This window comes from Macrosteles quadrilineatus, unplaced genomic scaffold (genome assembly GCF_028750875.1).
Source record: "Macrosteles quadrilineatus isolate MER2022 unplaced genomic scaffold, UCM_ALF_1.0 Scaffold_5__1_contigs__length_97177068, whole genome shotgun sequence".
NCBI lineage: Eukaryota > Metazoa > Arthropoda > Insecta > Hemiptera > Cicadellidae > Macrosteles > Macrosteles quadrilineatus.
This window is the reverse complement of record NW_026542598.1, coordinates 79,794,965-79,819,389: the sequence shown is the minus strand read 5'-3', so window position 1 is coordinate 79,819,389 and position 24,425 is coordinate 79,794,965. Positions and strand designations below refer to the sequence as shown.

General features: G+C 35.7%; 1 protein-coding gene across 4 annotated transcripts in view; it reads left to right on the top strand.

Annotated features, from left to right (window-relative positions):
• LOC128996006 (WD repeat-containing protein 47) overlaps positions 1 to 24,425 on the top strand; it is a 272,428-nt gene that overhangs the window by 80,387 nt on the left and 167,616 nt on the right. For all 4 annotated transcript variants that reach the window (XM_054421114.1, XM_054421112.1, XM_054421113.1 and 1 more), the window contains exons 2-3: positions 12,676 to 12,933; positions 13,606 to 14,892. In XM_054421114.1, coding sequence (XP_054277089.1) covers positions 12,695 to 12,933; positions 13,606 to 14,892 — 1,526 coding nt within the window. In that variant the 5' untranslated portion in view covers positions 12,676 to 12,694. The remainder of the gene's footprint in view (positions 1 to 12,675; positions 12,934 to 13,605; positions 14,893 to 24,425) is intronic.

Sequence of the window (24,425 nt, the reverse complement as noted above, 5' to 3'; positions counted from 1 at the left end):
TGATTTATCCGCAACAACACGCTCATTGGTCGAATCATCTATGGAATACAAGGTCTATATAATGCACCCATACTTGTTTAAATCTGACAAATCAACTTAACTTCGTATGAGTTAGCTCCTTTGGAAAACATTTTTGTCTACAAGTTATAAATTGGTCATTTATTAGATTCTGTTGTGTCGTTATACACCGACAAAAACCGAAGACTTTGGTTTGCAATACGAAAATTAAAAAGAACTTTTTCTAAACTAATATGATTTGTTTATTCTTAAACTATTCGTCTGTAAAAACATGAAGAAATAAGGGTTCACTTACATAATCCGTTACCAAAGACATCAGTGTCGAGTATAATTATTTATCTCATACGGCAACACCCTGTCGTAGATATCCATTACTTTAAAAAGATATAAAAAATCATCGCGGTCAATTGTATCATTGTTTGAAAGATTGGTATATCAATCGCATACTCCTCAGTGTTGTTTGCATACACATTCCTTTCACAGGGTAGGTAGACAATAAGAAGCGATTGTTGTATAATAACTTTATTCCTGAAAGACGAATATATACAAATAAGAATCCTTGTCCCTGGAACACTGTAGAGCTTAAAAGTGCGATGAAGGAAAGAGACAGTTGATATAAACGCTATATTAGAACTAAGGATCGCATAATTTGGGAAGAATACAGGGTGTTAAGAAATAGAATCAAACGTCAAATCAGGGATGCTAGAAATAGATATTTCGTGAATAAATTTGACTCTGAATCAACTAGCAAAAGTTTGTGGAAGATAGTGGAAAGTCAGGGAGCGGGTAAAGAGCCTAAAGATATATCCGATCCTGTGGTAGACTTAGAAGAATTGAACACGTATTTTTGTGGTATAGAAAACAATGTTAACCTTGAACTTATTCAATATTATAACTTACTGAGAGATAATGATAATTTATTTGGCTTTAACGAGATTGCTGTCGATTCTATTTCAAAGGTTATTAGTAATATTAAATCTAATTCCGTGGGTAGTGACGGTATTCACATTAAATTGATTAGAATTGTGTTTGATGAAATTAAACAACTACTATGTCATGTGTTTAATTTTTCTCAAACTAATTGTGTGTATCCAAGTCAATGGAAAAAGTCTTTATCCTACCATTACCTAAAGAGTCAAGAATTTTTAAACATTACAGACCTATCACCTATTTAATATATTATGTGTGTTAGGTAAAATAATTGATAAAGTTGTGTTTCAGCAAATCTCTAGTTATATTTGTGATAGTAATAAGTTGTACAAATACCAATCAGGCTATAGTTTGGTTCATTGTCAGAATGGAAGTGTAATCTCATTGGTGGACCCCAGTTCTCTACCTTGTCTGCAATGTTATTTTCTCTACACATCATTAAAATTTGTGATTAATTGGTTTTTACTAAATCTATGCTCTACGCAGATGATTTGCAATTGTATTTACATGCTCCTATTAAAAATATTAATAATGCTATTGATATGTTAAACACTGATTTGGACACTTAATTAAAGTGGTGCAATGGTCATGGCCTAAAACTAAATATAAATAAATATAATTTGAGGTACTAGCAGGCTATTGAACACAATAGATTTGGAAGTAGTCCCTAAAGTAATGATAGATAACAATGCTTTAGAGTATCAAACAACTTTTAAAAACTTGGGTTTAAGAATGATGAACAGCTTATCATGGTCCGAACAATCTAGTTACATACACAGAAAGGTATATCAGTGTTTATACCAGTTAAAGCGCACGTGCTTCAATCCCTCTGAAAAGTTAAGAAAAACTTTTATTTTAACATTGGTTTTTCCCATTTTTCGATTGTACTAGTGTAGCTTTTTGTGATATCAGTAATGCTCTGTTAACTAAACTTCAGAGAGCTAGTACAAAACGCTTGTATTAGATTTATTTTTAGATTACAATTACATGAACACGTGACAGAATATTATAAAAGATTAAATGTCCTGAAGGTTAAAGAGCGATTAGAATATAATACTCTCGTCTTAGCTCATAAAACAATTAAAAGACACGAACCAATGTATTTATTTGAGAATCATAGATTTATGAGGAATGTTCATCTTAGACGGACACGTTTTGGTGATAATATTTTACAATTTCCTAGACACAAGACAGTCATATATACTAATTCTTTCCGTGTTCAATCAATACGTTTGTTAAATTCCCTCAATGATGAAGTAAAAAATAGTATTAGTGCCAAGATTTTCGCAAAAAGACTCAAAGCTAAACTCTTAGAAAGATATAGTTTGTAAGATGTTCAATATAAATATGTTTATAATAAGAATCGTGACAATTTGTTTTCCTTTTTTTGTAGGCCTATATAGTATACTAAACATTGTTGGGTTTCTTTTTATTTCACTGTCCAATTGTATAAAATAGTGTTGTTGTATTATAGCTACAACATATCATTAAACAACTTGTGAATTAAAAAAAAAAATCGGCATTGTAATAAATATTTTATTGAGTGTAACCACAACAATGTATTGTGATGTGCTTTTCGTGCCTGTTGTGATGGAAGATTGGACCATCGAGGTCTAAATCACAGCAGGTGATATAAAGAAATGTCAAATGTCAAAATGTCTCTCTCTCTCTCCCTCCCTCCCCCCTCTTTCTCTTTCTCTCTAATAGTAATATCTGAAGAGTGAATTTTGAATACGTAAAAAAATATTTAATTTGTTGACTTTTTTATGCGGCTGCCGGCGGTGGCCTTGCGCGATAATACAACGCGTTACGCGTGAGGGTAACGCATTACGCGAAAAAGTAACGCGAAAAAGTAACGCGAAAGAGTGACGCGAAATGCTTAACGATTAAGACTTCCGCGACACGCGCACGCGCGTAGGAGTAACGCAAAAGTGTATGTAAGACTTCCGCGAAATGCATTTCACAAGCCCTCTATTTTGCTGTCCCACACATCAATCACCTTGTCTAGACGACGTTAATCTCTTGACACAGGTGGCAAGGGTAGCGAGGGAAGGGGCGATGTAGACACCCCTTATCTCCTTGTGAGTTCCACATCACTGTGAATTCCGGATTAAAATTTATTTTGAAGTTTTTTTATTACCATTTATTTTACTACATAATCTTAAAACGCTTAAGACTTCCACGAAACGCACCCGCGCGTAGGAGTAACGCTAATGTGTATGTAAGACTTCCGCGAAACGCACCCGCGCGTAGGAGTAACGCTAATGTGTATGTAAGACTTCCGCGAAACGCATCTGCGCGTAAGAGTAACGCGAAATGCGTAAGAGTAACGCGTTACGCGAAATCCTTCAGAGAATCGAGCCCGCGCGTTTTAATGTATGACTTCCGCGAAACGCTTCACGCGAAAGAGTAACGCGAAAGAGTAACGCATTACCCTCACGCGTAACGCGTTGTATTATCGCGCAAGGCCACCGCCGGCAGCCGCATAAAAAAGTCAACAAATTAAATATTTTTTTACGTATTCAAAATTCACTCTTCAGATATTACTATTAGAGAGAAAGAGAAAGAGGGGGGAGGGAGGGAGAGAGAGAGAGACATTTTGACATTTGACATTTCTTTATATCACCTGCTGTGATTTAGACCTCGATGGTCCAATCTTCCATCACAACAGGCACGAAAAGCACATCACAATACATTGTTGTGGTTACACTCAATAAAATATTTATTACAATGCCGATTTTTTTTTTTAATTCACAAGTTGTTTAATGATATGTTGTAGCTATAATACAACAACACTATTTTATACAATTGGACAGTGAAATAAAAAGAAACCCAACAATGTTTAGTATACTATATAGGCCTACAAAAAAAGGAAAACAAATTGTCACGATTCTTATTATAAACATATTTATATTGAACATCTTACAAACTATATCTTTCTAAGAGTTTAGCTTTGAGTCTTTTTGCGAAAATCTTGGCACTAATACTATTTTTTACTTCATCATTGAGGGAATTTAACAAACGTATTGATTGAACACGGAAAGAATTAGTATATATGACTGTCTTGTGTCTAGGAAATTGTAAAATATTATCACCAAAACGTGTCCGTCTAAGATGAACATTCCTCATAAATCTATGATTCTCAAATAAATACATTGGTTCGTGTCTTTTAATTGTTTTATGAGCTAAGACGAGAGTATTATATTCTAATCGCTCTTTAACCTTCAGGACATTTAATCTTTTATAATATTCTGTCACGTGTTCATGTAATTGTAATCTAAAAATAAATCTAATACAAGCGTTTTGTACTAGCTCTCTGAAGTTTAGTTAACAGAGCATTACTGATATCACAAAAAGCTACACTAGTACAATCGAAAAATGGGAAAAACCAATGTTAAAATAAAAGTTTTTCTTAACTTTTCAGAGGGATTGAAGCACGTGCGCTTTAACTGGTATAAACACTGATATACCTTTCTGTGTATGTAACTAGATTGTTCGGACCATGATAAGCTGTTCATCATTCTTAAACCCAAGTTTTTAAAAGTTGTTTGATACTCTAAAGCATTGTTATCTATCATTACTTTAGGGACTACTTCCAAATCTATTGTGTTCAATAGCCTGCTAGTACCTCAAATTATATTTATTTATATTTAGTTTTAGGCCATGACCATTGCACCACTTTAATTAAGTGTCCAAATCAGTGTTTAACATATCAATAGCATTATTAATATTTTTAATAGGAGCATGTAAATACAATTGCAAATCATCTGCGTAGAGCATAGATTTAGTAAAAACCAATTAATCACAAATTTTAATGATGTGTAGAGAAAATAACATTGCAGACAAGGTAGAGAACTGGGGTCCACCAATGAGATTACACTTCCATTCTGACAATGAACCAAACTATAGCCTGATTGGTATTTGTACAACTTATTACTATCACAAATATAACTAGAGATTTGCTGAAACACAACTTTATCAATTATTTTACCTAACACACATAATATATTAAATAGGTGATAGGTCTGTAATGTTTAAAAATTCTTGACTCTTTAGGTAATGGTAGGATAAAGACTTTTTCCATTGACTTGGATACACACAATTAGTTTGAGAAAAATTAAACACATGACATAGTAGTTGTTTAATTTCATCAAACACAATTCTAATCAATTTAATGTGAATACCGTCACTACCCACGGAATTAGATTTAATATTACTAATAACCTTTGAAATAGAATCGACAGCAATCTCGTTAAAGCCAAATAAATTATCATTATCTCTCAGTAAGTTATAATATTGAATAAGTTCAAGGTTAACATTGTTTTCTATACCACAAAAATACGTGTTCAATTCTTCTAAGTCTACCACAGGATCGGATATATCTTTAGGCTCTTTACCCGCTCCCTGACTTTCCACTATCTTCCACAAACTTTTGCTAGTTGATTCAGAGTCAAATTTATTCACGAAATATCTATTTCTAGCATCCCTGATTTGACGTTTGATTCTATTTCTTAACACCCTGTATTCTTCCCAAATTATGCGATCCTTAGTTCTAATATAGCGTTTATATCAACTGTCTCTTTCCTTCATCGCACTTTTAAGCTCTACAGTGTTCCAGGGACAAGGATTCTTATTTGTATATATTCGTCTTTCAGGAATAAAGTTATTATACAACAATCGCTTCTTATTGTCTACCTACCCTGTGAAAGGAATGTGTATGCAAACAACACTGAGGAGTATGCGATTGATATACCAATCTTTCAAACAATGATACAATTGACCGCGATGATTTTTTATATCTTTTTAAAGTAATGGATATCTACGACAGGGTGTTGCCGTATGAGATAAATAATTATACTCGACACTGATGTCTTTGGTAACGGATTATGTAAGTGAACCCTTATTTCTTCATGTTTTTACAGACGAATAGTTTAAGAATAAACAAATCATATTAGTTTAGAAAAAGTTCTTTTTAATTTTCGTATTGCAAACCAAAGTCTTCGGTTTTTGTCGGTGTATAACGACACAACAGAATCTAATAAATGACCAATTTATAACTTGTAGACAAAAATGTTTTCCAAAGGAGCTAACTCATACGAAGTTAAGTTGATTTGTCAGATTTAAACAAGTATGGGTGCATTATATAGACCTTGTATTCCATAGATGATTCGACCAATGAGCGTGTTGTTGCGGATAAATCAACAACTACTACGATATAACGTATTCACAAGGTGACGTCACCACCTAGCTACGTGGGTGGTCCAACTCGAAAACTAAATAGCACTATATTGCACCATCTATTTTGATTGTTATGGTGCACTTAACTCACTAAAGCTTGTGTGGCCTTGAAAAAGGCCGATTATTGGAGAAGAAGGGGGAAGGATGTGGTTTATTTCTTTTTCGTAAAGAACTTTACTAATTAAGCATATCTTCTTCTCCATATGTCGTTCCGAATTCCAAATCCTCAAAGACCTGGTCAAACAGACGGATTCTCATAAAATAACCCCTGCCACTAATAATTGCCTCGGCAATTAGGTACCAGAGTACCTCAATCCTCCTTTCCGTCGGTCTCATATACCTGGAAATCCTCCGATTCAAAAAGCCATGCTGGAACCAGCATGACTCGTATGTTGAATCAAATTCTTCCAGCATACTCAAATTCGACAAGTCGTCTTCCTCGGTAAATCTCAATTCAAAAGTGAACGACATTGCTGATGTTGTCTTGCTCAGTAACAGTTGCGGACTAAACAGTTTGGAAGTTTTGGGGGTTCACATTCGAGATCTGGTGGGGATGAAATGAGTGATGGAGAATGAATTGTTTGTAGCAGGTGCTGTTAGCTATTTATCAGCTCTAGTCCCTACATATGTGTGTCAACAGATGCAGTCTATAAGTCACGTTTGACGAAGTGTGCGGGAAGTAAACAACCCAATATTGGTAAGAAACCTTGTACCATTGTTTTATTTTAGTTTTTATTTGAGCTGTAGTTGTACTGACGTTTTCCAGTAATGTAACTGCATTTTATGGAAATAACAATTCTTGATTCTTGATTCTTGAAAAGAGGGAGACCTGTGGTATATCCATATTTATGCGTGGTCTAGATGTCATCATTTAATCACATCTGATAGGAAGGTAACCATGAAAACAGATTACCGTTAATTACTCATTACCGAAAAAAAACATTATGGTGACATCAATACTGTTGGCCCGAAAGTAGTGATTTACCAAATAACCTCACTGTTAGTTCCAAAATAATAATTACGAGATGTTGGACCGTCGAATAGTGTGTACGGGAATCGAATAGTCCATTAAAACTATATATAATTATATCAATATTTCTGTTCCCAATTCAAGCATAGTTTAAGCAGCTCAAAATTTATAGTAAATAAAAAGCTGCCAATATGAATTAAAACATTTTTTCACTGTTATTTTCCCATAATTTCCTCAAAAGGTCGAGTAGTAGTAAAATAATTGTCATAAGCTTTCTTTTGAAGATTCGTGAGCTTCGATTCGTATACAGCAATGGTTATAGAATCTCACTTATCTTACTAATATTATAAATGTGAAAGTTTGTGTGTTTGTTTGTTTGAGGTTCAATCACGCATTATCTACTGGACGGATTGGGCTGAAATTTGGCATGATGATAGTTCACATTCCCGATTAACATATAGGCATATTCTTATCTCAAAAATCTTTTCAGCTCCGCCCCAGTGGCTCTGTAGTTCGTCATGTTATTATCCTTATGAGTATTCATATTTAAAGGAAATTAAAGAATTTAGTCAGCTGTTTCAACTAAAAAGTTGATTCTATGATATGCAAAAGCATTAAAAGTTTATAAGATTTACAAACAGAGTGCAGCACTATATATTTTTTGCATTTATAAAAACAGCTAATTTGAACTAAGCAGCAAAAAAAAAAAAAAAAAAAAACTGTAATACACAATGAAAACTAACTGTCAAAGTAGGAAGTTATGTTTATGTTTTTAATTTAATGAATAATTTGTGATATCTTGCGAATTTTTTAATATTTATTTTTCTCTATTGTTTAGGTGAAGTGGTAGAACATTATGGCTATGGTAGATGTGTAATACTATAGAATACTGTAAATTTAAAGAATCAAATTTTGTCAAACTGTGTCCTCCCTCATTGCAAACGCAAAGCTTGAGTTTAACTGCAATAAGCATTTTATACTTATATGCCAACCCCGTACGAAGGACGGGTACTCTGCTAGTTTCCTATAATTAATACAAAATCACACATAGTTCTATTGAATATTTTTGTAATCAACCAGCTGTTAGTTATAACAAATTATATTGCACTAAAACAAGCTAAATATTTTAAAGACTGCTAAAAAAAGTTAGAACATCTAGTATTTTACTATGTATATTTAAATAAACTCTCATCATCTTACCGAATAAATGAACGTATCGATGATTATAGCATTACACATAGTATAAATAAGTTAATTCTACGTATGTCCGTTCATTTTCAATCAAATACTGAATTTGTGTCGAAAACGCTGAATGTTTACAACTGTTAAGTTAAACAAATTGTATTATACCAAAAGATTGTCTAGAATGTTAGCGTCGGCTGCTAGACTTTTTGAAAATTAAAACTTGATGTACAAAACAAACTGAACCCCTAAACTAAAATTATGGTTTCAACATTTTCTAGTAAAAAAAAATGATCTTTCTTTCAACACAAAAAATGATGAAAATCCGTAAAGTGGTTGATTTAGAATCGTGAAATAAAAAAAACCCTGTCACGTTTTAATACATGATAATACTTAAAAAAAAAAAATAAGGACGGGGACTTACGCCATTTGTACTAATCGATAATTAATTATTACAGAACAAATTAAATTGAAAACAAAAATAACTTGAATCATTACATAGTTAGAAGTGATGTGTATATAGAAAATTATGTACATTGGCATTGTGAGTATGATTTAAATAATTGAGTTTAAAAAATAAACCCAATGATTTGAATCAAGTTAAATATACCGGTGCAGTAATAACCTTATAAATTATTCATAAGCCTTCTTACATATAGTACTTATTCGTTACTTATAAACACTAAATACGTGTAACGCATACTCATTGTATTATGTTTTAACTGAAAAATTATTAATTGTCAACCACGCATTTACAATACAATAATTGGTATTTGCAAATTATGCGTAAACATATTTATTGCTGATTATTAGAGATGTGTATGATATGATGCGCATCAAACAATGCTTAGGGAGTGTCAGACGGGGTTACTCCCCTCATACATGAAATATTATCTTAACAGGTGGTTACAGTCAACACCTGCGCTGGTGGTCCCTCCGACGTTGTATCTCCACTGTCTTCGTCATATCAACATATGTGGTCTGTAGTGGTTGACTAAATCCTCACTGTTAGTTCAAGAGTTGCTCAATAGGTAGCGTTGGGACGTCTCGGTTGGAGCTGATCCAAACGTATCTCACTATTCATTCATCCTTTAGCCAAGAAAGTATCACCACTGCTCGATCAACATGTCGGACCAGGAACCATTATTTACCGACCAGGAGTTAATTGATATTGCCAATACAATTGAGGCAGAATACCTCGAGAATCAGCTTCGAGGTATTAGTGAGCAGGAGCTAATTCATATCGCCAATGCGTTGGAAGCTGAAGATATGAATAAAAAATTTCAAGAGATGACAACTGAGGAGCTCAAGAACCAGCATGATGATGATTCGTGGGAGTTGAATTGTAAATGGTGTGCTCAACCGAGGTGCCCCGAGGAATGGGCACATCTAAATAAATTAATGGCAAAGCTGGTCACAGTGGAATGTCTGCTGCAACAACGGGCTGAAGCGGAAATTGTATTAAATGAAACCTAATTCCTTAGTTTTAAGATTATTTGTATACTATATAAGTTTAGATTTTTGTAAATAAATAATATAAAAAACAAAAAAAAACAAACAAACAAACCAATAATTATAACTATTCCATACTATCTCAGCTTAGCTAAGACAGTGATGTAATAGTGTCTGCGATGAACCCTCTCTGTTGATTCCTACGCACTACTCCACGTGTCTAGACATCATAAATTATGTTAAAACATGTGGCGAGGTTGGCGAAGGGAGGGATTGTGGAAGCATCCCCTTTTATCTTTGTGAGAAGTTCACAACACTGGTGGTGAGGGGTACCCTCCGCCACTTACGCCATGTGTATTAATTGGTAATTACACATTGTCGAAAAAAAAACAAATTGTAATTAATCATTACCACCTCGGAGGTGGAGGCGGAGGTGGAGGCGGAGGTGGAGGCGGAGGCGGAGGCGGAGGCGGAGGCAGAGGCGGAGGTTGAGGCGGTGGCGGAGGCATGTGTGAGGCAGAATAGATATTAATTACCTAAAAACACTGCAATTACTCATTACCTTAAAAAAAACTAATTGTAAATACTCATTAACAAAACAACTAATTGTAAATACTCATTAACAAAAAAAAAACTAATTGTAAATACTCATTACCCATTAAAAAAAAACTAATTGTAATTACTCATTACCCATAAAAAAAAACTAATTGTAATTACTCATTGTAATTACTAATTACCTCCGGTCCCACTCCGCCCTATATGGTACCGGGCAATTAGACCTACTGCTGGCATTGTTGGATACAATGAACTTAGATATATTTGAAAATAGTGTGTTATATTATGTTTAATGATCAATGGAGATGTTTTAATATGATTACAACCGAATATTAGTAGTACTGTATACTACAACTTAAAAGCAGGCGTTGCTAGTAAATGCGATAGTTTTAATTTGCACCCTTTCACCTATTTTATAAATCTTCAATCTTCTTAAATTGTGATTTGTACAACGACCCTCCCTCCAGACCCGAAACTTTAAATGGATTTTTTCGCCTACTATTATTTAAACCTGTACATAACATTTTGGGGTCGGTGGTAAATTTTAACTTTAAATTTGGGGTCTAGATTTAATTGAATTGTGCCGTAAAAACGACATAATTTTGAGGCTTATTGCATGTAACGTTTGTATTCAATTAAGAGTTGCAGGTTACGTCGTATTTGATTGTTGAATCATGTAAAAACTACTTTTGATCAAATGAATGCTTTGCAAACCAACTATGGTAATCAAGTTTCAAAAGGCCAAATTAGATTCAATCAATCCGTATTTGTGTAACGTGATTATATTGTTTGATCTATATACACTCGAGTTTTTATCTATTTACTAATGTTACTGTAATTTTAGTGCTTTTTTGTCAATTTATTTTTCATCTGAAAATCGTGACAGTGGTAGAGATGGTTTGTAGCTTTACTATGGTACCTACTTAATAAATTATTATTACACAATAAGCACTTTTTGTTGGTATTCGTCCAAAACCAGGTTCATAACCTAATTAAGTTTTGTTTTAAGTTGATTGCATTTCAATTAAATATATTTGCGAACGTAACTTTATTTGTTTTGTATTATTTTCCACAAACTGATATGGTAAAACTATAAAATTACTTTTTTACGTGAAGTAGTGAAACTGTTTTAAGTTATCTATCGAATAGACGGTTTATTTCCCTCATACAGTATTTAATTTCAGCTAAGTTTATGCAAGCAAAGTTAAATTAAATCCACCCAGAAATCACCTCAGCTAAAGACTTTTTTCGTTCCAAACATTCCAAGCCTCTTAATTGACCATTGACCATAACCCTTATTACACAAGTTAATTTTTATTCATCACCCATCAACTTCACTGATAGCTCATTAACCGAAACACATGTAAGCCGGGCATTTAATTAGTTGAGTTAAACAGTAAAAATATCTCCATAACTCGGTGCACTTAACCCAGTTCGCCAGCATTATAACAGCACTGCTCGCTTGGGGCTGTGGATCTGCCGTGATGGCGAACGGAGCCTGTTTGAACCAATCCCAGACAAATTCTGATTACACCATTACATCTCAGATGTCTGCAGTCCCGGTGTGATGGGGTTCGCAACTCTTTTTTTCGGATCGTCAAAGGGAGCGACGATAAAAATTTAATTAGGTTTCCCCGTTGATAGTTTTTAAATGTTTGTTTTTACGGTTAATTGATCTATGAGTTTGTGTGACGGTGACTCATTGAAGGTAACTTTTGAAATGTGCAATTGATAGAAAAAAATCACGAATAAAAATTTTCCTCTGACTGTATATTACCGTCTGAGTCATCCAGAAGTGTGACCTCATTGATTGATATACATTGTGACTCCTAATAACAAAAATTGGAATAGGTCAAACAGATCATAATAAAACAAAAATTTAAGATAAAATGTTCTCAACTCCTTTTTCGATGACGATTTTAAATCGTACACCTCCAAAAATTTAAAATGACGGATATCTTACTAACGAAACGATTTTGTAAAAATAATCGTTCTTGATTTTCGTTTTACCAATGAAACATATTCCAAGATCTCTTTAGGCCTACCTTTTTATGAGGACACCCAGTATTTTGTAGTACTATGTTTTGTTGGAGACACAGAACTCTTATAATGCCTCAGCCTAACACTGAGGAGGCGTTCTCTGTTTTTTAAGGGAAAATGTTTGACAGCAATCTCCAACCAAGCGGTTGACGCCGAAAACCATCATGGATTCTAAAGAACTCCTCAGGAGGTACTAACCTTGTTTCTGGTGTAGACCTAGGGTGCGTGGTGGACACCAAAGACCACAAATACTCATTTTCTTAGTTTATAACCCTTGTTCTTTGTTGCAGACTGAGGGTGCGGTACGTGATGCCGTCCGCACACCTGACACTGCGCGAGGAGGACGTGGTGAAGCTGTGTCTGGAGTTCCTGCACAACCGGGACCTCCACATCTCGCAGCTGTCCCTGGAGCGGGAGACGGGCGTTATCAATGGCGCCTTCTCCGACGACGTGTTGTTCTTGCGGCAGCTGGTGTTGGACGGACAGTGGGACGATGTGCTGGAGTTCATACAGCCGCTGGAAGCCATTCCTGCCTTTGACATGAAAAGGTATTTGCAGCAGATTATTTCAATATTGAGGATTTTTAGTGGTAAACATTTAGCCAAGTCACTTAATACTAACAAAACAGCATCCAGCCCTTTCAACTAAACTCTATATATGTATATAGAACTGTATAGCTTTTAGTACTGCATAAGACCTCTGTAAATAGTTGTAATGATGACTTAGCCAATACAAATTGTACAATATTTTGTTAATTCTGGCTTAATAAACGATTTGATTTGATTTGATTTGATTCACAAACATGTACAAGACCAAACGAAAAGTCCAAAGAGTACACAATTCCAAACTAAATAATGATGGCTTTGTTGGTCCTCACAATAGTTGTATAGTTTGATTGAATCTCGAGTAGTAAGGCGATTTTAGGGAACTAAAAGATAATTTCAAAATATTGGGTTGTATCAGGGTTTTAATCTTGTAAAGGATTGTAGGGGTTCTTCAAGGTTTAATCAAAGTTTTAGTTTCTAGTTTCTAGTTTTTAGTGCTAGTATATTTCAATACTTAAAAGTGTCGAGTAGTAGAAGAGGTATAAAGTAGTTGAATTGATTGGAGATATGTATTTTCGTAGGTATCAAATGTAGTTTTGTGTTTTACAGCAGAGTATATTTTAACTGCGAGTTTATATTTGACAAATTCTAAGAGGTTTTAAACGTTGTTTTCAGGTTTCGTTTCCTCGTGCTGCGACACAAGTACGTGGAACTGCTGTGTATCAAGACTGAAGCGAGTTGTAGCGGCAACACGGTGGACAGTGCGGTCGAGGAGGTGGTCAAAGTCCTCAACGAGCTGGAGAGGGTCGCTCCCACCAAGGAAGACTACTCGAACCTCTGTCTTCTGCTGACCCTCCCCAGACTCACGGACCACCTACACTACAAGGACTGGAACCCCAGCAACGCGAGAGTCAAGTGTTTCCGCGACGTGTTCCCTCTAGTCGAAAAGTTCCTCCCCGGCGAGAAAAAGTCCGAACGCGGCTCCTCATTGTGCACGACCGCCAAAAACGACCGTCTAGTCCAACTCGTCATCAAAGGAATCCTCTACGAATCGTGCGTTTCCTACTGTCAAGCCAAAGCCACCGGTTCGAAAGAATCACAAAATCACGAAATGAACTTCTCTAGACTGTTAGACGGCTCGGTTGGATTCAGTGATTCTGATCTCAGCTTGTTATCTTGGCTACAGAGCATTCCCCATGACACATTTTCTGTACCTTTCGAACAACGAACGCTGAACGTAGACGTGGAGAGGTTGGAGCGGCCCTCGTTGGAGACGTCGTGGACGGAACACATGCTGGTTACTCCGATCAAACCCAAGACCTTCCCACACTCTGCGATGCCATTCACAAGGCCCAGGTCTGCGGCGGACATCATGTCTCGGTCTTTACTCCCTACTCTGGAAGGCAGCCCCTCAGTCAACCGGATGAACAAGGCTGCGTTGATGGCTCTCTCTACCGGTGACATCCTTCAAGACTCTCCCATGTCGAGGTCTTCCTTCGCAAGTTTTCACCTGACTGGTCACAAGAACAACAAACTGATGAACACGTCGGTTGATCGTTTGTTCGACAACGACGGTGAGGTGTTTCTCAGTAGTAGTTACACGGAGTTTCAACTACCTTCTATTTCCGAGCAGCACAGCACGCCCGTCGCGGCCACGGGCACCACCAGGTCGAGAAGAGATCGCTCAGGATCTCCTGCGGACAAGAGAGCCCAAGGCGGAGTACCCTCGAACGCGTCGACCCCCGAACACCGGTCATCCGCGTCCACCTCCACGACGGCTCGATCTTCGCGTAGGGACTCTCTCAGTGATAAACCGATCTCGACATGTACCACGCTTATCGCGGGTGATAGTTTCGACGGCGACCTTCTCAAGGAGTACCAGAAATACAAGCAGAGGTTCAACGACGGCAGTCTTAGCAGAGAAGATGTGAAGCATGTAGACAACAGGCTGCAGGAAGAAAGGTAGGTGGACTTCGTTTAATGTACAGTAAATTAGATGTCAATACACAGTTGATAGTCCAAAAGGGAAGATCATTTCGTTATCACCTCGTTGAGGCAGTTGCAAATATCGTTCTTGTAACTAACCCTTCAATAAAGTCGGCATAATTTGATAAACACTCGCCTAAACAAAGTCAGATGACCAACTAAATCCAGAGTTTTATTACTAATTAAGTGGTCTATAATTGTTATGCTGCCTGACTTATAGTACTTTCTTGCAGCTTCTAGTAGTGGTCGTATAGTAATAATTAATTGAGCGGAACTCATTGAGATCGGGCCTTAAAAAAACTATGTAATCTCATCACGCAATAACGGCCGAACATATGTTTGCTAAACTTACCAAGGTTATTTATAGCAGTAGGAATATTTTAACAAACAAATTTCAATTTGTAATGCCTGTCCAAACTAAACTAAATAATTACTTGGGACCGCGTAACTTCTAATCTTCTTTGTGCGTTACATTATTTCATGACTGTAGCGGTGACATTGAATATTGTATGGAAGTAGAAACTGCTCCTGATTATACTTCCACTCATAGCCCACAGTTAATTTTTTGCCCAGTTTATGCATTTGCCTTATTAGTGACGATAAATATTATACGTCGTCACATGGTATCTTAGACTCACTAGAAGATTCAATTGAGGATGTAATCTCGCAACAAGTAGGAGTGGTGAACTGTTATACAAACAAACTTTAGTCGCTGAACAACGTCCGTGTTGGAGTGCCTCAAGGCTCGCCACTTGAGCCTCAGCTATTTCTACCGTAATCATACACATCTCAGTCTAGACCACGCTCAGTCTTTGCCATTATCCTGCGGTTGTTAGTCGGTTTATATACTTAGCGTTGGTCTCCTACAGGTCTATTTGTTTTTCCACTCAGTTAGAAATCATTTAAAAATTTGGTCTTGATTGCAAGTGATTGATAGGTGGTAGGGAAATATTCTTCCCGACATTGATACTAGTGTCTATAATCCATACTATACTTCAATAGCGCGTTCTTTGATGACAATATAAGTTTGTATAATCTCTTTGAAACCACTAAGTTGTATAGCAGGTGAACTATTAATTCTCACTCATATTTGGGTTGAAATACTCACCTAGGTGGCGTCCCCATCACGGAAAAATTTTTAATTGATAATCCGTAACAGTTTAAACGCAAATTTTGCAAGTGCGCAAGCTTAAAACCAGCAACACCTAAAGCGCCTTATTGTCAAAACAATATAAAAATCATCTGTTACGTGGCGGTAATTTAACTTAACTCCAACTGAACCCATAGAATTTTCCTTAAAATTTTAATTTCTGCTGCATTAACCTCTCTTGATAAATCTTGAAGTTCTCCTCTGAGTTTACAGACTATATTTGGTTAAGTAATTTTCGGATTTTGTCACAGTTTATGTCCGCGTTACCCGCCAAAATATTGACCGCTATAGAAACGTCTTGGCTCCACTCAGCTCCCCGTTACGTTATGTCTCGTCGTTCCGCGCCGTTTTTCTCCATCCGCTGTCCATTTCATGAATCTGACTACTACTGCTTCCGCAATTCGGCTCTTTGTGCATCTTCGGCATCCTAATTGAACGCTTCCCCTAGGAGTGCGGCGACCCTTGACTTTGTGAGGATCTGCTGAATATCCTCTGGGGAAAATGGATGTACTCTTGAATGTGACTATAGGAAGTCAGGGACGGGAAGATAAGTTAATTACAGTGAAAGTGGCTGATTCCTTTTCCTAGTGGTTTGAAATACTGTTTTAGAGCACCCAAAATCAAAATATAAAATCCTAGATTTAGTCTTAAGAATCAACATTGGAGGCTAGGGGAAACTCAAGGCTTTGTAATCGGTTTCAACTCAAAAGCGTACGTAAAAATTTACATATGCAAATGCGTTTTTGTTTTGAAGCGTTCTATTTTGGATAAACTAATCTACGATACTTAACATTTTTCGTTTAGTTTTACGCTTAATAAGTGCTTGACACTAGTGTTTGTTTACCAATCCTATCATATTTAAGGAGGCCAATGCAAATTAATTCTGATGTCATTTAACCGAAATAGAATATGCATGAGAATCTGATTGGACGAAATTCCAAATTAGAAGCTCTGCGTGAGTCCAGACAGCTATTGAGAGAAGTTTGGGAAAACTTGCGCTTAGTTCGGAGAATTGACAGAGAAAGTGATAAAGGACACTCTCTCGTGAAAGAAGAGCGACTTGGCGTTTACCGTAGATATATTAGATCGAAAGTAGGCCAGTTGTGCCGAAGCACACGGGTTTTGGACATTTATTAATGTGGACACGTTATCATTATTGCTTTTAATATTCATACAGATTGTCTTCAGAATTGCTTACTTATGCTGGATGCATTTCATATCCACAAGTGTTTTTGATCTGGTGTATTATCATTCAACTGAGTGGTAGAAATCGTATTCTCATAATTAAGTCGGATTTCTATCGTTAACGCCTACTTTTAACAGGTCAAAAAGGACTTCTTTACTGTAGCATATGTTATGATTTATCAATTACGTTTTATGATAATCGTAACTTTAGAGAGAAGATTTTATTTTTACAGTAGATTCTGTGAATTATACTTTATTGCAATATTGGCTTTAACTGGTTCATTGATGAGAAGTCTTCAGGAGACGGAAACAGTAGAATCCAATGTCATTGGTTCTTTATTAATAGCCGCGCAATGTTGTAGAATATCACATGTTTTTAAGCAACTAGGGAGTCTTACTTTAATGTTTAGATCGACGACAGTTTGTTAAATAAATAATTCAAATTAATTCAGATAGAGAAATTTAATTTTGGATAATGGTCTCGACAATAACGGAAAACATCCAATACTCCATTGGCTATGCTCATGAATCCTTTGTTTTGAATTAACGTAATAGATTTTCTATGTCTGACCGGTGTTGAAAAGTATCTCATATAACCGAGTCCCTCGAAGTTCACGAAATTATATTCGCAAATCACAGTTTGTTGACCCGTTACCACGTGATTCTCGCAATTAATACTCGGGATTTAAACAGCGGCGGCGGTGGTAATGGTAATTGTGATGGTAATGCTGGGTGCGTGTGAGGGAATCAGGGTGTGTCCAGGTACCACTGGCCGGTAATTGGGTGCAGTAGAGGTTGCTGGTCTCGGTCCAGTTCGGAGGTTCTGGTTACCTTCGTCCGAAACATGAAGTATGATAGCTCTACGATGATGGTCTTACTGGCTGGACATTGTTGTTTGGGTTTGCCATTGATGGAGGAAAATTTAGTTTATTTAGAGGTTGTAGGTCTCCGTCCAGTTCGGAAGATCTGGTTACCTTCGTCCGAAACATGAAGTATGATAGCTCTACAATGATGGTCTTACTGGCTGGACAATGTTCTTTGGGTTTGCCATTGACGGAGGAAAATTTAGTTTATTTAGAGGTTGTAGGTCTCTGTCCAGGTCGGAAGTTCTGGTTATCTTCGTCCGAAACATGAGCTGTGATCATAGCAATGATGGTCTTACTGGCTGGGCAATGTTGTTTGGGTTTGCTATTCACGGAGGGAAGTTTAGATTATTAAGAGTCATAGTTGAGGTTGTAGGTCTCTGTCCCGGTCGGAAGTCCTGGATACTTTTGTCATAAGTTGTGATGATTATGACGTTATGATGATTATGATGTTGTCTATGAAGATCGTATTGGCTGGGCAATGTTGGGTTTTTTTATTGACGGAGAGGAATTTAGATGATTTTGTGATTGATTTTGATGGTGGTAGTCGATTTTGTGTGTCTCTGTCCAGTTCAGAAGTTCTGGTTCGTCCGGAACATGAGGTTTGAGACTTGACGATGACGGGTTTTCTAGGCTGGTCAGTCCTCCAAGAGTTTAATTCAGAAATCCAGTTAATAATAAAAAATAAAAATAAAAATAGTCAGTAAAGCTTGCTATGATACACCACAGTCTGCAACGACTACATACTTAAAAATAGTTTTCACAGTCACAGTAAGAAATTTGTAAAATCACAAAACTCTCAAACCTTCAAAATCATTCTCTATGCTAAAAAAATACATTCTTTCGGGTTCTTCCGGCAGTCGGAGTTTGTTCCTTCCTCTTTCTTAGCTTCAATAGTTAGCGTGGATAAATGTGCATACATTCCTCTGAAACTGATCATAATCAAATTAGCTTGCCAGTCTTAAGTGAGTTTTTACTGTCGGCTCACTTTTAGTCTGGAAAGTCTCACTGATCTGAGTGGTTATAGTGATCATAGTACAGTAATCAAAAGGTCACTGGCTCGATCCTAAGAAAATTCATACTCTTTTTTATGGTTCGAAACTGGACTCATGTCTTGTTGAAAACTAAGCATTTAGAAAATGGTGTTAGTCTAACAGTTTTTCAAAGATTCTTTTGTATTAATCAAGAGTTCGCATCCTCGTAGATCTATTGCGTGATGGTATAACTGACATTCAATATTTTGTTAACCTTCCTTAAAGCTAACTAGTTTAATAGACACATGTGCCCCGTTTCTGTATTTTTTAAGCAGCTTTTTAAACAATTTCTCCAGAAAAACACCATTTAAAAAAATGCTGAAATGTAGCACTAAGATAACATACGTACACCGGATTACTATGATTAATCCTCTACCCGTTTCAACATCGACCCAGAATTCTGTCCCCCTTATATCTTTATGTGTCTAAATGACACTTATGAAACGTAACTAAGCATTTAAAATCGATAGTTTAGTGTAGTGTAATTTTTTTCTCGAAACATTTTAAGTATTATAAAGCGTTCTCAGCTCATGCACTGTTGAAGATACTAGGTATCAGATAAGTTGAATGGACAGCTATCCAAGTATAATGGGAACATATTCCTGGTGTACATTGTACATACAGTGATACAGTATTGATTGCACATTGTAACTGCAATGTCGTGGTATCTGCTAGTCTCTGGAGGCTTACACGTAGCTGATGGCGATTGCGATTAGCCTACGTGCTCATTACTGGATGCGATAGCGCAATCGCGCAACCGGTCTGAGTTGCATGCGATTATCGGTAAATGTGCTCAAATCGGCTGAATCGACAACTTAACTTGTGACACGTCAAAGTTCGCTAGGAACATAAAATTTCCAGAATGATAATGATGTGAGCTTTCTTTACCTGTGGTGTGGGACCCCAAAAATAACTGCAGACTCAATTCTTTAGAGCTTCGCTAGAAAGATATCTACAGTATGAACAAGACAGTTTGAAAATTTGTTTAGTTTTTTAGCTTGGCAATAAGCCATTCGGAAGAATAAAATTAACTTTTTGATTTTTATAAAAGTTGAATGTAAACAATTAAATGTTATACGAAATCATAGATCTCAATAAAACCTCATTCTATTAAGCTCAGCATGAGTGATCGTGGCGTGAGGGATGGTTCCGTTTATAATGATAACTGCTACTTTTGTTATGATTGTTATTTTATTTACCTATAAATACAGGGTTTTTCCAAATTGTCTAGACATATTTTCGTTCTAATATCTCAAGCTGTTTCAATATGGCGGCTATTTAACATCTTTAATGCCAAATTTCATGAAAACCATAAATAATAAGACCGGTTCGACCCTGAAAAGCCGGCAGCTGTTTGATAGTTTTAAATTAGGCCTAACTGTTCTTGATTGTGCTTTTACATCAGTTCCAAATATCAGCAAGTCCAATTTGTAACTATGCTTCACCAAATAATATTAAGAAAATTGTTTTTCAGATCAAAAGATAGAGATTTTAAATCCAAATCAATTGAGACCTTGTTTGTTAAAATCGGATGACAAACAACCGAGTTATCATTTTTTTCCAACACTCGGTTACGTAATTTAATAGGACTACCATACTGCTGTGTAAAATAATAAATAATAAACAATATGGAAGTCCTATTAAATTATGTAACCAAATGTTGAAGAAAACTGATAACTCGGTTGTTTGTCATCCGATTTTAACAAACAAGGTATCATTTGATTTGTATTAAAATTCTCCATCTTTCTGATTTGAAAAACAATTTTCTTAATATTTGGTGTAGCATAGTTACAAATTGAGATTAGCTGATATTTGGTACTGATGTAAAAGCACAATCAAGAACAGTTAGGCCCAATTTAAAACTATCAAAAAGCTACTGACTTTTCAGGATCGAACCAGCGACCTGTTACCAGGCGAGCACTATAACCACTCAGTTACCCAGCTTTACAAGGGAGTAAACATACATTTTGCGCACGATTTTAAACCAAGTGTAAAATGCACCCAGATATTTCTCTCTCCAGCGTGGGATACCTGGTGCAGGTGCAGTGGTGCAACTAGGAGATATGAGAGAGTTATTGTCCGTTTGTCGATTATTTTCTCGTCCTGCAACTTCCATTACTAGCGGTCTCGTACATTGGCAATACCTGCTATCATTCATAGTGGAGCGTGCAGGTTGTAATGGAGGATTTACAACCTGCAGGGTTTGAGATAGATCGTGTAGAAAGATGTTGAGTGGTTGTATCGTCCGCCTCACTATCAGAGATTCTTCGGTTCGACACTGGAAAGTCAGTATATGTTTGTTAGTTCAAAACCATACCCAGATTTCCTAGGTCACTGGTTGTTTGAAATGAACCTAAAAGAAACAGCTGATCTTAGACAACAATAAAGATATACGGTTAATCAAACTCCTTGCTACACTTGTCTTACCCTTTTGTCATATTATGCATAAAATTACCTTCAATTGGATAAAATAAAATGAATTTGAATAAAATTAATTTGGGTAGCATAAAAGTACCTAATTCTATTGGGTACATAAAAGTACCTACGTTGCAGTTTAATAAAGCAATTAAGCTAAATAAATGATTAAGGACAAGATACAAATTAATGTAATAGTGATGCCCAGGGAATGTATATATGTGTAATAAGTTTTGTTAACTTCGAAATCGTTGGATTATGGTTTTGTTTTAACCTTATTGCCATTTTGTTAGTGAAATTTCAAACGCCTTTTTAGCTAAATGATTAATCTTTCAATTTTTTTTTTCTAAAGATCTAAAGGAAAAAGAAAATTTTTGTATTTTGCATGTTTGTATATTTTAGATAAAATTTGGAAGATTTATTTTTTCATACTAAGCTTTTAGTATATTAAAGAAATAGTTATCGCCTTCGTGTTCCAGCAAGCTTAATAAATCTAATGTTATGATAATAGGAAGTAAATGAAATATTTACAGAAATATTATAGTGAAAAAATCCAATCAGGAAAAATTAAATTTTGCTTAGTTTGCTGGTTTTGTTGACGCGGGGGCTATATTGTGTTGCTATGGAAATTTAAGTGACATAAAAGATGGTGTAGTTGACAGTAAGATGTCCTTTATCTTTGGTATAGGCCTAGTCAAAATGCCAATGCGTTTGGAAGATTTAATTTAATTTAATTCTGTGGACTCTGCAAGTAGCTCAATTATTGACGTTCATTTTAATTCTAAAACCAGCTATGGATTAAACACGGGAATAGAATATCTACTTTTTTGACACCTTTAGCCTTGGTTGCAACTTTTTGCCGCAAATATCTTCTGCTCCACTATCCACATCCAGATTAACTGTAACTCGAGTTTTTACGGAGTTGCGACTTCTTGCTACTTAGTCAATACAAGCTTTCAGTTCCGAGTCAGATTAGGCATCGGGTTTGCTGTGAAGATTAAAAGCGAGTGCAGTTAATGCATAACGGATTCCGTCTATAGCACAAGAACTGTTAACGGTTATCAAATGACGGCAACTATCTTGTTAGGAGCATAATTTATGCTAACATAGTTATTAGTTTCCTAAAACGTAGTCCGTCTTGCCGTCAGTTCGTTTTAATTATGCGTGTTTAAGCTAATTCCTTATATTGCGAATAAGATATTACTGTAGGTCTGATAGTAAGACCTAAACTCGGGACCTATATGGATTTGAACGGATGGGGTTTTTAGCCTCTGGGGATATCAAAACGAAAAAGCTAATCGGTCCCGGGTCCCAGTTTCCTAGACCTTCAGTAATAGTTATATTCCCTATTGGGAAAATTTAAATTCCTATTTTTTCTTATTGAGTATTAAACTGTTGACGTATGCTTTTTTAGAAATAGGAAATAACTATTGTTCGATACTAAGCTATTCCGTTTCAACGCACTTTATTACATGCCCTGTAACCTAAAGTTGATCCTAAAGTTTCTGTTTACCTAATGTATTTATTAAAAGTAAAGGTATTTAAATAAGAAACTAATATGGTAATTTTAGGAAAATATTGTAGTAAAAATCCAATTAGGTTGTAAATTTGCTTGGTCTGAAAATTACTTTACTTTAAAGTACTGACACCACTTAGTGAATTTAGAAGGGAATGTAAATAGTTCATATACCATTGGAGGTACAGTGTTATACCTAAGAAAGGTCTTAAGTGGGATTAGAGACTCTTACTTCTTATCTAACTTAACTTCAAAGTTGTTTGATTATGTGCATCATACAATGAGACAATGCATTCCAAGGGCATTATGAAGTGCAATTCAGAGGAACTCGTTGTTAAAGATCCGAATTATTCTGATTCCTCAATCAAAGTTTAATAATATTTTATAATACATTCAAATCTGGCACTCTGCTTCTGTGAGAAATGTATTGTCATTATATTATTTCATCGTTATTTTAATGTCATTGTGGTCAGTTTTGCGTGATTGTTTAATTTGGTAATGCACATGTATCATCTAGTTAACTAGTATATTGAGACACTAATAACTCAGTTTTTGTTAGTAAGCTAAATTTTCTAGTAGTATTGGTAACGGATATAATCAAGTAATTTTGCAATATTATCTATGTAGAAACTTGAAGCTATTAAGTTACTGGTAATAATTAGCATTGCATATACAAAACTTAGGTATCCGTTCGTTGCAATGTTAGTTGCTCATAATAAAGACATAACATGCAATAGGCTTGCATAAGATGCAACCATAGCATGCAATATGCAATAGTTGCGCCTTACTTTGACGACATGCAACTTCGACACTTCCGAGTAGTTTAGCTGCTTCTGCTCTTTCCGTGACATTTCATTCAGACTATCTTCACCTGGGATGATGATTGTTTGTCAAATCTAAAACAATTTTTACTAGGTTTTAAAATTTATATTATAAAGGGTTTTCTGATTGACTAATACGAATGTAATTTAAAATATTAAATAGTAAAAGTTATATCAAGATTAGTTTTGCTACTTTGACATGAAGTATAAAAGAAATGAGTTTAGAAAGGATGTAACAGTGAAGTATCCTGAGCTTAATAATAATTAATCAAATGTTATGTATGTGCTGTGGTTCCATAAATTCATACCAGTTTACATTTTATCTGTATTTTTTACTTCCCAATAAGCAACATACAGGATTTTCTTAATATCATTAACCAACCGCACACACATGGTGAATATTACATTGTAAACGAGTAGCTCGTTTTCAAATAGTCTACCTTTTGAACTTTTCTGAAGATTAGAAAATTGAATTAATTTATCCTCATTCCGTTGTATATAAAAGGAAGGTAACATAGGTAATAA